This window comes from Malania oleifera, chromosome 11 (genome assembly GCF_029873635.1).
Source record: "Malania oleifera isolate guangnan ecotype guangnan chromosome 11, ASM2987363v1, whole genome shotgun sequence".
Taxonomy (NCBI): domain Eukaryota; kingdom Viridiplantae; phylum Streptophyta; class Magnoliopsida; order Santalales; family Ximeniaceae; genus Malania; species Malania oleifera.
Window position 1 is genome coordinate 36,773,598 of NC_080427.1, and position 16,636 is coordinate 36,790,233.

The 16,636-nt window shown below is 38.3% G+C and overlaps 1 protein-coding gene across 1 annotated transcript; it reads right to left on the reverse strand.

Annotated features, from left to right (window-relative positions):
* Window positions 1-5,854: 5,854 nt before the first annotated feature.
* Window positions 5,855-6,532, reverse strand: LOC131167473 (UDP-glycosyltransferase 71A16-like). Its single transcript, XM_058126274.1, has one exon. It carries the CDS (start codon window positions 6,500-6,502, stop codon window positions 5,855-5,857), a length of 648 nt encoding a protein of 215 aa, XP_057982257.1. The 5' UTR covers window positions 6,503-6,532.
* Between the last annotated feature and the right edge of the window lie 10,104 nt (window positions 6,533-16,636).

A 16,636-nucleotide genomic window follows, 5' to 3' on the forward strand; every position in this document is an offset into this window, starting at 1 on the left:
TTGTTCAGGTTCGGGACTGTAAATTTTAGAAGCTTTGTACCAAAGAGATACCGTTAGTAAAGGTATTATGGTGAAACCACGAGGTTGAGGAGGCTTCTTGGGAACTGGAAACGGAGATACACCGGAAGTATTCGCAGTTGTTCTAAGTGTATGTGTGCATTACTCTACTTTGGGTCGGGATAGGTGGTTAGTTGTCGGGAGTGTGTATATTGTGAACTCCTGAGACAGTTTATGTTGTAACCACGGTATTCCTCCGCGATAAGTGAGTGTATATATATATGAGTTAGTGAATAAGAGATTACAAATTTTGAGGACGAAATTTTTGTAAGGAGGGGAGGTTGTAAGAACCTGAATCGTAATATTGGAATAATTTAAAGAAGGGTAAAATTGGAAGCTTTGTAGGCTTCGTCGACGAGGCCAGACTTCATCGATGAAGGCTTTGTATTTCTCGTCGACGAAGTTCAGAGGCTCGTCGACGAGGAGAAGCTGAGAGATTTCGGGAAACTAGTGATATCAGGATTCGTCGACAAATCCATTGTCTCGTCAACGAGCTGTCTATATGACCTCGTCGACGAGGACACCATTTCGTTAATGAGGACGCCCGAATCAAAGGGCTATAAATATCAATTCTCTTTACTTCTAAGCTAAGAAAACTAAAAATCTTCTCTCTCTCTCTCTCTCTCTCTCTCTAGAACTCTCCTTACTCTCCATCTCTCTAGATTTCTTCGCTGTTCGTCATGAGAATCGTTAATCTAAGGTTACCACAAGGATCGTGGAAGGATTCTCTACAGAACCTACGGATCGGAATCCCGTTTTGGAGATTTTCGAGTTTCGGCTTAAAATCGAGGTAAGGCTAAGTTTTCTTTTTTGATCTGATAGTTTGGTAGAGTACGGAGTCGTGAGTATATTTTGTACTGTGTTTTATAGGTTTTGGAACTCGATTTGCTGTTTATGAGCCTTAGAATTCGGGGTTTGCTATTCGGGGGAAAGGTAAGGGGAATTGTGTTTATATCTGTTATTTTTGAAATCGAACTCAGTAGAACTATGGTTCAAGGTCCTATGTGTGTTTTGGCTACTCATTTGGGGGGATCTAATGGGGAAAACTATGGATTTTTCATGATTACAGTTTTGGGTAAAAGGGGGCGACGGGCTGTATCCTTGGTTTTGTTGAAAACCAAATGTATATGTTGATCTATACCGTGTTATAGGGATGGTCGTGCCTTGACTTATTTAAACTGTATGTGTTTGGAAAACCATGATTTTAGATTACCAAATGGGTGTGATTTTTTTGGTTATATGAGCATGCATGTGTGTGTGAATTGGTTGAAATGCTAGTGGGAACGTGGTTCCGAATTTGTTCCAAGTACTGAGAGTGTCCGACTCTATATTTGAGGGCGTATGAAATCGCTGGCCATAGATTGGCAGAGTGTCCGGCTCTATATCCGAGGGCATGAGCCTATTCCGGCAGATCAGACCGAAGGGTGTGTATCTACCAGTTTAGCGCCGGTACGATGCCATGGGAGTCGGGGACTAGCCATGTGCCGGTGGCGCCGTGTTACGCGGGTTGGCTACGGGCCAATGGGTGTGATGACACCGGGATTGCTGATCATGTGTGTGTGTGTGTGTGTGTGTGTATGCACTGTTGTGAAATTAGTACTGGAACTGCATTTAACTGCGTGTATGTTGCATCATGATAACACTCAAATGCCACATACCGATATAATTTGTGTTCTTCCTTACTGAGATGTGTCTCACCCCTATTGTACGTACATTTTTACAGGTCCTTCGAGTAACCGGAACTAACGTCCTGGTGTAGGGCGCGTAGTGGTCGATGTACTGCGGGTAGCGCTTGGGTAAGTGCTAGGACTTTTGGTTTCACGGTTGCCGTTTTGGGTTATGGTTGGCACCCGGGTGTACGTTGTGTATTATGGAGCCCTAACTCCTTTTGTGTAAAAACTCTGGTATGGTACCATGTATGTATAGAAAGACCTTTTCCGCTGCGTATAGTCTATATGTGTATGAATGTGTATAGGGTACCTAGAATCTCCACGGGGTTGGACCCTCATTCATTGTGTTGTGTCATGGATGTTTTGTATGATACAGGGACACGTTAGGTTACTAAATCACCCCTGGGTCCCCTTCTGGGTTTGGGGCGTGACATAGTTCATGTTTTCTGTAAATCTACTTATATATATAACTATGAAAACTTTTCTGATCGGATAATTGTATTCATGAATTAACCCTGCATGATCGGGTTGTCCAGCCCAAGGGCTGGACTTAACCATGGTTGGCCTACTAGGTTAAGTCAAACTATAAATTGTCGGTAGTACGATTCTCCTGCTCAACTTGGTCTGGACTTCCAAGGAACTCCTTTACTCTCCTCTGAGGCACAATCAACTGTCAACACCACACTCTAATTACAATGATTCTGTAAAAATTGTAATATCATGGTTTTGTAAAAGCTGTAATATCATGCTTTTATAAAAACTGTATAAAATTTTGCACTAAAAACTAGTATTTTCTCATGCCACACAATTTAAATGAAACTCTTATACAATAATTTGTATGGGTAAAACTATGTTTTCCTGCTATATGAAAATAATATATATTATTTGTAAAACTTTCCTGTAACCCAAATTTTTGAATTCACAAATATATAACACATAAAAAAAATCAAAATTCCATACTCTAAATTTGTTTCCTGTAATATTCAGAAAATCATATACTGATATCCCATAATTAAATACTATCCCCTTACCTGATTCCCCGAGGAAACGCACGCAAGGATCCTAAACCCGTGCCTGCGGTATTCGCACAAAAACCCTGTATTCCAAAAACCTCAATTCATCAGCTCAAACCTAGAATAATAATCCCAATCACATTTCTAAGGCCCAAATACTCCAAATAACCAATTAAACCCTAAAATAACTTACTTACCCTAGTTTTGGAGTAGTGCCCAGGAACCCCAACTCAACAATATGCTCCGATTAATTTGTAGAGAATTGTCCTTAGAACCTTGTGGTGGTTCTCAATCATCGAATCGGGCTAAAACTGAGCCAAAATTGAAGAGAGAAGGGGTTAGGGCCGAAACCTAGAGAGAGAGAATGAAGAGAGAAATTTCTTCGTTGAAAAGTAATTTTAAGCCTATATATAGACAACTGTTCACATGTACTCGTCGATGAGTCAAAGAAGGGCGTTCATTGACGAAAACAATGGGTTCATCAAATAACCCTTAATGGTATGAAATTCCTTAACTCTCGGGATCTCCTTGATGACGAGCGCAGGGCCCTCGTCGACGAGTCCCTGCTGATGCCCCTTCAAATTTTCTTTTCCTTGTTTTCTCATAAATTAAAATTTTTGGGTCTTTACAAGACTATTAGTGATGGTTCTTATAAACTGTCACTAATACGACACTATTAGTGACGAAATTGAATCTGTCACTAATTCGTCACTAATACTTTCGTCACTAAAAGCCATTTTTTTTGTAGTGTGTGAATGATTGGGAATTACTGAGTTTGCTTTAATTGTTCAAATATTTGCTTAGTTAAATATTTGTAGATATTGGAACTGCTTAGAAAGATTCTAGGTTGTGTAATACTGATTGCAATTTAAATCTAACCTAGGAAAAATTTTTAAAATCTCCAATTCACCCCCTTCTTGGGATTATACCAATTACATCAAGTAATTTTCAAAATACTCCCAAAACTGCAACTGCCTTTTGAAACTTGGGATAGGTGAAAATATTTTATAGTTTAAAGGTTATTGATCAAAGAAACCTTTGCTTTTCCTAGTATTAAATTGGGGTACTAAGAGGTGTAACTTATATCGCTAACAATGACGTATAGCCCCTATTAATGAAGCATATAACTTTATGGGCATTTGCTCATAGGTCTTGAAAGAGCCTACAAATGGAACGTAACGGGAGAAAGTAAGGGACGCACATTAAATTCTATAGTAATTATGTTAATATGTTACTTTAAGGTATATAAAATGGGGACTAATAAAAGAAATGTAACCCTAATAAACAAAGATAACTCTCATAGCTCCCTTTGGGCGAAGAGCACTTGGTATTAATGTCATGAGGAGTTTTTCTATACAAAAAGGGAATCTAGGAAAAGGTAAAGTATCTCTTAGGAATCCATGGAAACGTAAAGTATCTCATAATTACACACTCTCTACACTTTTTTTCCATTTCTGCAAACTTGGTTTTGACTTAAGAGATGCGGAGAAGACCCCTGGAGTCACAGGGGGTCTCCTAAATTCTTTTTTTCTTCTTAATTGTAGATGATCATCATGTACTATGGACATAGAGACCAGGGGTTTGATTTTTTAGCGTCAACAAAAATAATAAATATTTTTTTTTCAGAAAATTATTAGTATTATATATTATTATTAAGAAACCCTAAGTCGAAAGGCTAGGATTGTTTTCTGCTGCAATAGTTAATAACTCAAATAATGTCTAAATAATAAAACCATGTTATGCATCCTGTACATTTTGCAACATAATGAGCCAACTCATTATGCATTATATTCACATATATAAACTACAAAATTTAAAGTGCCCCACCTAATTTGAAATATCTTCAATCACAATAAAGTATCGTTCTCCGAGGATCATCGACTTGTAATGATATTTTTAAGTAGTAGTTTAGCACTTGAGACAATTGTAATATCCTTATAGTTCCTTCTAACTTTAACCTAAGGCTTCTCTAACTCCTCAAGTTTTAGCCCGTTTTGCTAAGAACCTTATACACTTCTTTTCATTTCATATAGATTGGTTTTGAATCTTCTCGCAAAGGATCAATGTTGTTGAAACCCCACATAATTTCAATATCCAAGCAAAATCACATTGGATAAATTTTGTTTTGCACCTTATAGGTTTTTATTGTTAGCCATGTTGACCTTGATCCTTCAACTATTCCTATTAATCTTGCAACAAGATATATGCTTTTAGTATACTTTTGGCTTCCTCGACAATTTTCAAAATTTTCCTTTTTTTTTATTTATTATTTTTAAAGAATTTTTTTCTCTCCATTATCACGTGCACCAAATGAAGGTGGCGCCTTTAATGAATATGTCTTTTCTTTATCTTTTTAGTTGTTTGTAGGGAGAAATAGAGAAATTCCCACACTCCAACTTGCTTGAATTTAAATAAAAACTAAAGTTGTATTGTGCATGTTAAGGTTTGCTTACATATATGACTTTGAATTATATTAAGCTACATCTAGCAAAGTATAGTTACAGATAATTTTTTAAATATAGTAATTCAAAATGTACAGTTAGGTTCAAATAAACATAACTCACTTAAATTCATTCACTTTGGAATTTTTTATTTTATGTTACATATAGCATGTTTATTAAGATTATTTTTAAAAATAAATTTAAAAATTAATAGTCTAGTTATGCCATGGATTCTCTTTATATTATATATATAAAAAATTACTAGAGCAGAGAGCTTTTTTTTTATTTTTGGGTATCTATCAAAGATTCATATTGGGTTTAAGCTTCACAAGGAGGGGAAATAATTTCCTGTTTTTTATCAGTTCCTTCACTCCTATAATTTGAACCCAAGAACTTCAATATAAAAAATTCAATCCAAACTTTAATCACTCGTTACACTGTCCCTTATGGGACACTCGTGAACCGAGCTTGAAATAGATTTTCACTTAAGTTTAAATTTATCATATTTTAAAATTAGGTCAAATTTGTTTGATCGAAAAAATAATAAGCCTAGCTTGACTTTGGACTTCTCTTATTATATTAAATTTGAGTAAAACTTATCCATCTCAATTCACCTTATTAACATGGCTATGGATGAGTAAGACACGTGAAATTTACAAAATTAAATTTGTTTTTATGAGTTATGTTTCGCGTAGATAAAATATTGGATACCTAAGAGATTCCATTCTAATTGATACCACTGAGGTAGGAGTTGAGCAATAGGAGAACGCTCTCTCTCTCTCTCTCTCTCTCTCTCTCTTTGAAAGGCATTAATCTGTTGCTCTGCGTACATCGGCCAAGTGGCAATCGGAACCCCGCACCACACACTCTCTAACGTGGAGTTCCATCCACAGTGTGAGACGAACCCACCAATTGCTGGGTGGGACAGGATCGCTACTTGCGGAGCCCATCCAATCACCTTGCCTGTATGAATGGTCCGATCCAAGAATCCTTCTGGCAAGACTTCTTGTAGATCGACATATTCACTGATCATTGCACCGATCTCCTTTGATGGCGGTCGGCGCAAGGACCATAGGAACCTATACCCACTACGCTCTAGGGCTCGTGCAATCTCTTTTACTTGATCGGGACCAAAACTTCCCATGCTTCCGAAGCATAAGAACACAGCCGATAAAGGAGGCTGCTCGTCGAGCCACGTCATGATTCCGGCGGGTCCAGCCTCTTGCTGTTGTTGTAAATTGAGTATAGGCCCCACGGGATACACCGGAGGGATGTTACCATCCAGTAGAATGGACTCGAGAGCATGTGATTCCAGCTCCATGAACGTATTGACCAAAATGCCCTTAGCTTTTCTGTATCTTCTGGCACGATTGAGGAAGGCAGCCGACGCTCCATTTGCCTTCTCCACCACCGTAGAAGGCACCGCTCCGGCGGGAACCGGGTTAACGAAACACGGAATCGCTAACTCGGCGTCCGAGTCCTTTAACTCGGTCAGGTCCTAGCCGTGCTCGTCGTGCAAAGCCTGAAGACCGAGTAGGAGACCGAGTGCGCAAGCGCCGGAGGTGTAGAAAAGGTAGGAAGGGACGCCCAACTCGTAGGGGACGTCCATCAGCGGCGTGCAGAACATATCGACAACAAACCCGGCGAGGCGAGCTGAGTCAGACTCGGAATGGGACTCAATGAGTCGGGTCGCTGCGTCCCTTACTCGGGCTTTCTGGTGTTGCAGGAAGGCGGCGAAGCTGCCGGGAGAGAACGGGGCCGGTTTTTCGACGACGGTTTCTGCGGCGGCCACAGGAGGAGGAAGGATATCGACGAAGCCGAGGCGGCCGGCGAAGGGAGCGGCGGCGTGATAGTCTATGTAGGCGATCGCCTTGGGATCTGGGAAAGGGAGGTGGATGATGATGAAGGTGATCGAGAGGGGAGGGTGGCGATGGAAGAGGAGCTTCGCGATCTCCAACGTTATGGGAATTGAGGATTTATATTTAAATATTCGTCACCTTATATTATATTTATATTTAATGTTTGAATTTTAAGTTTTTACATACAGGGTGAGTTTTTTAATTATTTTTACAAAAAAAAAAATTAAGAATATTTTATTTTACATATTTCTAATTAAAATAAAATTAAATGCATAATATTATTATAAAAGATTCTTATTTTGTAATTATTTTTACAAGAAAATATTTTAATAATGTTTTATTTTACATATTGCTAATTAAAATAAAATTAAATGTATAACACTATTATAAAAATTATATTTAGTGCTTTGGAAGTCATGCTAAAGTGACGATACTACTTTGAAATTTACAACAGGCTTATTTTCTTGTTAGTCATCATTAAATAAGTTTCAATTTCATAATGAGGTAGGTGAAACGGTGATGATCCTTATGTGTATATATTTTACGTATAAATTAATATAACATTATTTCATAATTAAATCAAGTCAAACTCAAATTTTAAGAACTTACAGTCGACTTAAGGTCTAATTCAATAATTTTTGAAAGTGATCGAACTCGACATATTTTTTAGTCCTATTAAATTTAAGCATCCTGTTACATCGACTTGATTATTCACTTTTTAAATTAAATTGGAATTATGCCCTTTTAAGAGGGATAAGTTCTATAAATTTTTTTTTTTTTATAAAATATATATTACTAATTAAGGTTTAAAATTTGTATATAGGTGCTAAAAAATAAAATGAAAATTAATGGAAGGAAGTTAAATACCATTAGTGACAAAAAATAAATCGTACCATATCATTAACCGCACTAAGTCTTGAGACGTGACAACTGGCACGATGTGAAGTGTGAACGTACTGGCGAAAAGGAAAAGGATGTGTCGTTGAGTCATCACATCATGACTTGTAAGCTGTCACTAAAGATCAACGCAAATTCTAAATCCAACTTTGCTTCCAAACGTGAATGAAACCAAGTGGTCCAGTAATAACGCAGAAAATTAAGTAGGGTCTCGTTGACAAATACAGGTAATTTGTCGATGAGAATACATGAGGGTCTCGTCGATGAGGACACGTTTCGTTGACGAGAAGATATCGAGAAGGGGATTTTAGCAACCTAAAATTCGTCGACAAGGAGTTCAGGTTCGTCGACAAGGGGTTCAGGTTTGTCGACGAACTTTCTTCACGGACTCGTCGACGAGATGACATGTCTTGTCGGTGAATTCGGGGTTATAAATAGCTAAAATTCAGATTTTTTAGCAGAAAATTGCGCAAGAAGATCCTCTCTCTCTCTCTCTCTCTCTCTCTCTCTCTCTCTCTCTAAAACAACACTCTCCTCTTCTCTCTTCGATCCCTACTCCATTTCTCGCTAGATCTGTGATACCCCATGGATGAAAAGACTTAAAAAGATTAAATGTTACTAACCATATCAACAAGGTGTACCTTTCTTTTTGAGAGTTTTTCCATAAAATCTTCATAGTTAAACGTGCTTGACTTGGAGCAATCTTGGGATGGGTGACCACTTGGGGAGTTTTCTAAGGAAGTGTGTGAGTGAGTACAAAAACACACTGAAAAGGACACGTGTTGATCTGTGGGGCCAGTCATTAGTCCGATAAGACCCGCCCCCTATTGTCTGGCCCAAGTGGAGGAGGAGAGATGCAGTGCTCCTTGGCAGACCCAGGTTGGGGCGTTACAAATGGTATCAGAGACAACACCTAACCGGAAGTGTGATGAGATTTACATCGCCTGGGTTTGGAAATATGGGTTCGCAACGAGGACGTTGCGTTCTATAAGTGGAGGAAAATGTGATACCCCATGGATGAAAAGACTTAAAATAATTAAATGTTACTAATCATATCAACAAGGTGCATCTTTCTAAAAACTCCATAGTTAAGTGTGCTTGGCTTGGAGTAATCTTGGGATGAGTGACCACCTGGAAGTTTTCTCAGGAAGTGTGTGAGTGAGCATAAAAATACACTGAAAAAGACAAGTGTAGATTTGTGGGGCTAGTCATTAGTCCGATAAGGCCTGCCCCCCTGTTGTCTAGTCCAGGTGGAGGAGGAGAGATGCAGTGCTCCCTGACAGACCCAGGTTAGGGCGTTACAAGATCGATGATCTGAGGTCACCACGATGCTCCTGAGAAAGTTCTCTACAAATCTTCTAGAGTGGATCATTGGTAGAAGTGATTTGAACTCCATCCCAATTTCAGGGTAAGACATTTTATTCAGTTTTTGCCTTTCTCATAGTTACATAAAATGTAGTACATAGAAAAATAATGATATTTTATTCTGAGAAATGTTATTTTCAAGGTGTTGAGTAGGCAACCCTGCAGGTGTAGGATCAGACACAGTAGGGGGCTTTAGCAAAAATCAAGTAAGGGAAATATGCTATGTTAGGAGTTTTAATAAAGTTATCAGAAATTCTATGCATATATATATATGTCAGTTTATTACCCAGTTTTATAGAATATGAGTTTCAATGTTTGTGTGGCTTGAGTAGATACTTATTTGATATAGAAATTATATAGTTTTTCCCAACATATCATGATTTATAGTATTTATAGATATGGACAGATATAAATAGACATTTATCAGACAAGTATCATAGGTTTTATTCAGATTAGTATATTACAGTTTTCATTCAAATCAGTATAGTACAATTTTTATTCAGATCAGTATATTACAGTAATTACAGAATGTCATGTTTCCTAATACCATAATTGTAACGACCTACTTATTTTACCATTTTTTTTAATATAACCCAAAGTAACAAAGCTTGCAGATCATAATCCACCTCTACCCGTGGGTACTAGGGATATATCAAAAATATAGTGCGGAAGTCTAAGCAGCAAGAAAACATAAAAACCAAATGCATCCCGATATATCATTAAATACAAATACCAGAGTTTACTATATCCAAAATACAACATCAAAAATATCCATAATCCAGTCCTAGGGTCGTTTCCCACAAAATTTATCTGACCCTACCAAAAGACTTACCCTTCAGAAAGTGCAGGTCAGCTGAAACTACCTCAGCGGAGCTTTATCCGCTTTCCTGCCTGGGGCTCCTGAAATATTCAGATAATTTGGGGTGAGACACCTCTCAGTAAGGGAAAATAAACTAATACTAGTGTGGTAACATGAGTATTTCATGTTATACATAAGAGTATACATAAACATATTTAGTAAAACTGTCAATATTATTTATAGGAAAAAAACATGTATAACCATAACATGGGAGAACATACTGAATTTCCATAACCATAATCCATATTTTATATTATTAATACGAAAACAAGTCTGGTAGGTTAGCTGGCTAATGTCATGTATTACCCCCACATGACTGGGTTGTGTGACCCGAAGGCGAGACCTGACAATCGCTGGCCGACCATTACCAAATCAAAGTAAATGTCTGTAAGTACGATGGGTCTGCCAGACTGATCCATACACCAGGGCGCAAACACTTTAAGAACCACATCCATCCTCACGTTGCCCTGTACGACAACGATAACACAAATATCACGATAAACGCGACCATATAGCTACGGTACCGTGTCAAGTGTAAGCCTAAACCAAGCTAATCAGGTTCTAATAACATATATCATATTTCAAATTGTGATACGTTATTATTCCATAACAATAATTATCAATTTACAATCACCATAACAAATTTCATATTTAATGTAAAAATCATCGACTCATATGCCGGCATTTCATATTTTATCAATCACGGCCTGTACAACGCATCACATAACAAATAAGAGGCTCGACATGTACGTTAGCTCCATCACATCAATAACTCGGCCCGTACACCGGTATATCACATCAATAGCTCGGCCCACACGTCGGCTTATCATATAAAAATATCCTCAGAAAATAGTATTTCACAATAAATCTTACTCATACCACACGGAATGGATATTAGATATATTTAAACACATCGTCATTTACCATAGTATTTCCTAACATAGTATATATATCATTTTCTTGAAACTAAATACTGTAAGATTATACATGCATTTTCATAAAATTATTGGCTTAGTTTATCCCTTAACTTGAAATTGAGAAAGCCCCAATAAACAGTCGGTCCTACACCCCTAGGGTTTCTTGATCAATACCCTGAAAACGACAACTCTCAGAACCAAACTTTAGTATTTTTCCATGAGTAACATTTCCTATAACTATGGGAAGACCAAATTCTAAATAATTAGCCTTACCTTGATTCGGGGACGAATTTCAACGGAGTTCCACTGACGATCCACTCTGGTAGATATGTGGAGAACTTCTCTAGGAGCGTCGTGGTGGCTTTAGACCATCGAACTGGCAGAAATCTGGCCCAAAATCAAAGCAAGAAAGGAGGAGGGACGTAGAGGAGAGAGAGAGGAGTGATTTCTTGCAGGATATTGGCAAAAAATGAATTTTAACTCTACTTATACACTGACCTTCGTTGACGAGCCACGTCATCTCATCGACGAGGTCAAGAAGGAACTTCGTCGACGAGTGCTCCCTTTCGTCGATGAAATTCATAACTATACAGAATGGCCTCTCGATATCTTCTTATTGACGAGCCACCTCACCTCGTCGACGAGCCTAATAATAACTTCATCGACAAACGCAAGCCTTCTTTTCTTTCCCACTTCTATTTTCTCCCTCTCTCTATTATCATTTAAAATACCATAATTTTTCCCGAGTCACTACAGTAACACTCAGATTATACAGACGAATTATATAAACAAATTATACAATCAGATATACAGTTATAGCAATCAGATGCTACAGTTATGATATTCAGATATACAGTATTTCCAGTACAGAAATATAGTGTTATGGTTATTAGAAACATAATGAAAATAGTAAGGTAATTATCGTAGTATATATATACAATATCAGATCCCTGTGAAAATATTACAGACAGATACAATTATCAAAGCACGGTATGTAACGCCCTCAAATTCCTAAATATAAAATGTGGCATAATAAATAGAAAAGTCAACCCAAACCCGTGGGTAACGGGGACACCTGTCAATCACAGCAGAAACCTAAGCAGCAGTAGTATAAAATTTCAATCATCCAACCATAAAACATAATACCAGAGTTTATTACATCATCAAAATATTGTATTTATACACAACTTTCAAAACATCAAAATAACTCTAGGATCATACAACAAAGATCCCCTGATCCTAAATCAAAATCTTACCCTCCTAGTGGGGTAACTCACTAAGCTCAACGGCAGCCACGACCAGCCGGTCTCTTAGGGTCTCCTGAAAAATTAATTAGGTTCGGAGGTGAGACACTTCTCAGTAAAGAAAAATAAACTAAATACAGTTGTGTAGCAACATGAACATTTAATGCAATTATACATATACAGTACATTTCATATATCTGTAAACATTCATCATATCGTACTGAATAATTATGTGTTTTCATATTTTCTAATAAATCATATCGTACATAAAACATTTTTTATAACTGATAATACTGAAAATATATCCAAGATGAATAGTTAGCTAATGTCATGTATTACCACCCATGACGGGTTGTGCAACCCAAAGGCGGGACCCGACAATGGCTGGCCGACCACTGCCGAGTCAAAAATGGCTGTAAGTACGATGGGCTCGTCGCACCCTGGTTCAGACTGCCAAGTGGACGTCCACACTCTACTGAAAGTCACATCGACTATCCATCTCCCACCCCCTCATGGGGTGGTTAGCACTAATCTGAACATTGATATCTGATCTATATATAGCTACGGTACCGTACTCCTGAACTAAACTAAACTAAACTAACATCCGGATTCTGATAACATATAGTACATGGTAATATAGCATCTTTCATCATTTCATAAATACGGTCTCGCGCCGAACATTTTATAAATACGACCTCGTGCCGATCATTTCATAAATATGGCCTCGCGCCGAAATTATACATAAATACTGCCTTGTGCCGAAATCATAGATAAATACGGTCTCGCCCCAAAATCATACATAAATACGGCCTCACACCAAAATCATTCATATATGTATATCATTCTGAAAATAATCAATTCATCATGTATTTTCAACATCATAATGTACTGTATTCATTCATAATTTCTCAAACCATACTGCTTTCATATCATTATCATATCATAATATTTCTCCACGTAAAATAATATTCATGCCACACATTAGCTATATAAAACCATACATTGTATTCTAAAAATCATGATTTCTGGCGTCTCATACATATATATACATTTCAACATAGTAGGAGTATTTTTCTAAAACGTACATTTCCTTTGTAATCTATAGATATAATACATGCTTTCTAGAAAATAACTTTTTCTCATAAATAATAATAATTTGCATGAAAGTAACTGCTTTAGTTTATTCCCTTACTTGGCTACTGAGAAAGTCCCTAAAATATCCTGGTCTAAGACTCGTAGGATTTCCTGATCAATACCCTGAAATGAAAACTCCCAGTATTAAATTTCAGTATTTTCACGTGTATATCATTTCCTATAACTACCGCAAGACCAAATTTGGTTTAAAAAACCTTACCTCAACTCAAGGATGATTTCCAACTTGCTTTCACCAACGATTCGCTTTAGTAGATTTGGAGAGAACTTCCCCAGGAGCGTCATGGTGACTTTAGATTGTCGAACTGACGTAAATCCGGCCCAAAATTGAAGAGAGAGAGAGTGAGAACCGAAGGGAGGAGAGAGAGGATGAAAGATGTCTAAACTGTGAAGTAAAAATATGGATTTTTAGTATTTATAGAACTGGATTCATCGACGAGCCACGTCATTCGTCGACGAGTCCTTCAATAATTTCGTCGACAAAATCCACTCCTCGTCGATGAAATTCAGTCGGCTCAAAAACCTCTCTCGGTATTTTCTTGTCGACGAATCCTGTCTTCGTCAATGAATCCCCTGTGTTCGTCGACGAGTCCTCTGGTAATTTCCTTTCCTCTTTATTATTTAATTTCGATTTTATTCAGGTTGTCACATCCTCCCTTCCTTATAAAATTTCGTCCTCAAAATTTATTATTCACGTAGTTTATCATCCCTTAAGTAAAATGGTCTACTTATTTTATTACTTACCCACACTTATGGCGGAGGAATACCATGGTTACAACTCAAGTTCTGGGAGATTACATATACCAAAAGAAAATTTTCCCCAAAGCTAAAATACCTCTTACTACTAGAATATTACATATACCTGCAAAAGAAACATTACATATTTATTCACATTCCTTAATCACATATGGACTTCTTGGAATAATTGCGGGTATTTCTGTCTGATCTGTTCCTTGAGTTCCCAAGAAACCTCTTCTACTACGTGATTCCTCCATAGAACCTTTACCAAAGGAATTTTCTTATTACGTAGTTCCTGTTCCCTTCTGTCCAGAATCTGCACCGGTACCTCCTCATATACTAACGAATCACTGAACTCTAACTCACCGTAAATGATAATATGAGAAGGATCTGGGACGTATTTCCTCAACATAGATACGTGGAATACGTCGTGCATCTTGAATAATGTAGGTGGCAAAGCTAGCCTGTAGGCCACTGGCCCCACTTTCTCTAAAATCTCAAACGGATCGATAAACCAAAGGCTAAGTTTACCCTTCTTTTCGAATCTCATAACTCCTTTTAACGGAGCTATCTTCAAAAATACGTGATCACCCATGTCAAACTCTAAATTCCTACGGCGATTGTTGGCATAACTCTTTTGTCGGCTGTGAGCTGCACTGATTCTTTCCCTGATGAGCCAAACCTTATCGTATGCCTTCTGTACCAACTCTGGTCCCACAACTTGTCACTCACCTATCTTGTCCCAATACAAAGGAGATCGACATCTCTTACCGTATAGTGCCTCTACCAGCGGCATGAACTGAGTCCAACTACCCCCAAAATCTAGTACACATGCACATAGCATATCTTCTAGTATTTGTATCATCCTCTTGGTCTGTCCGTCTAACTGAGGAGGGAATGCCGTGCTAAATGATAACTGAAACCCTAAAGCTACCTGTAAGCTTCTCTAAAACCGTGACGTGAAACGCGGGTCTCAATCTGACACTATGGATATAGGCACCCCAAGAAAACGAACTATCTCCTGGATGTAAATCTCTGCCAATCGACTGAGAGGATAGTTGATCTTGATAGGGAGAAAATGGACGGACTTAGTCAACCTGTCTACTATCACCCAAATCGCATTCTGGCCATGTGATGTCGATGGTAGCCCTAAACGAAGTTCATGGATATATGATCCCACTTCCACTCTGGAATAAATAGCAGCTGCAACAGACTTGCTGGCCTCTGATGCTTAGCTTTTACCTGCTGGCACGTCAAGCACTGGGCTACATACTCGGCAATCTCCCTCTTCATACCACTCCACCAGTAAAACTCTCGCAGATCCCTGTACATTTTCGTACTCTGTAAGCCTCTTCTAAAATAGTCCTCCTAATGTCAGCATTAGGAGGAACACATAATCTAGAACGCTACCGCAAAGTTCCGTCATCTGCAATACTGAATTCCTCCCCCTGACCATTCTGTACTCTGTCTATTACCTCTACCAATTCTGGATCTTCTTTCTGGGCGGCTTTAATTCTTTCCTGTAGAGTAGGTTGTACCACTAAGATGGCGATACATACTGGAGTATTACTCTCCATCAATTCAATGCCGAGTCTTTCTAGATCTATCGCGATTGGCCGCTGGATCTCCATAGCTGTCAACACTGATTCCCCAGACTTCCTGCTCAGTGCATCAGTTACCACGTTTGCTTTCCCTGGGTGGTAACTGATAGTACAGTAAAAATCTTTAATTAACTCCAACCACCTTCTCTATTTCATATTCAACTCCTTCAGTGTGAAGAAATACTTTAAGCTCTTGTGGTCGAAGAAAATCTCGCATTGCTCGCCATATAGGTAATGCCTCCAAATTTTCAACGCGTGTACCACTGCAGCCAATTTAAGATTGTGGGTAGGGTAGTTTTTTTCGTATTCTTTCAACTGTCTAGACGCATATGCCACTACCCTGCCATGCTGTATCAGTACACAGTCAAGTCCCTTCAAGGACGCATCACTATAGATAGTATAGCCCTCACCCCCAGACAGGATGATCAATACAGGCACTGTGACTAACCTCTACTTCAGTTCCTGAAAACTTTGCTCACAACTGTCGTCCCATTCAAATCTGGCATTCTTCCTAGTAAGTCGTGTCTGAGGTCCTGACAAAGCTGAGAACCCCTCAATGAAACGACGGTAATAACCAGCTAACCCCAAGAAACCCCTGATCTCCTGGATGTTCCTCAGTCTAGCCCAATTCACTACCGCTTCAATCTTACTGGGATCTATAGAAATTCCATCTCCTGAGATAACATGTCCCAAAAACACAACTTTCTCAAGTTAGAATTCACATTTACTGAATTTTGCATACAATTTCTTCTCCCTAAGTATCTGCAAGACCTGCCTCAAATGTATCTCCTGCTCCTTATAGCTCCTCGAATAAACCAGTACA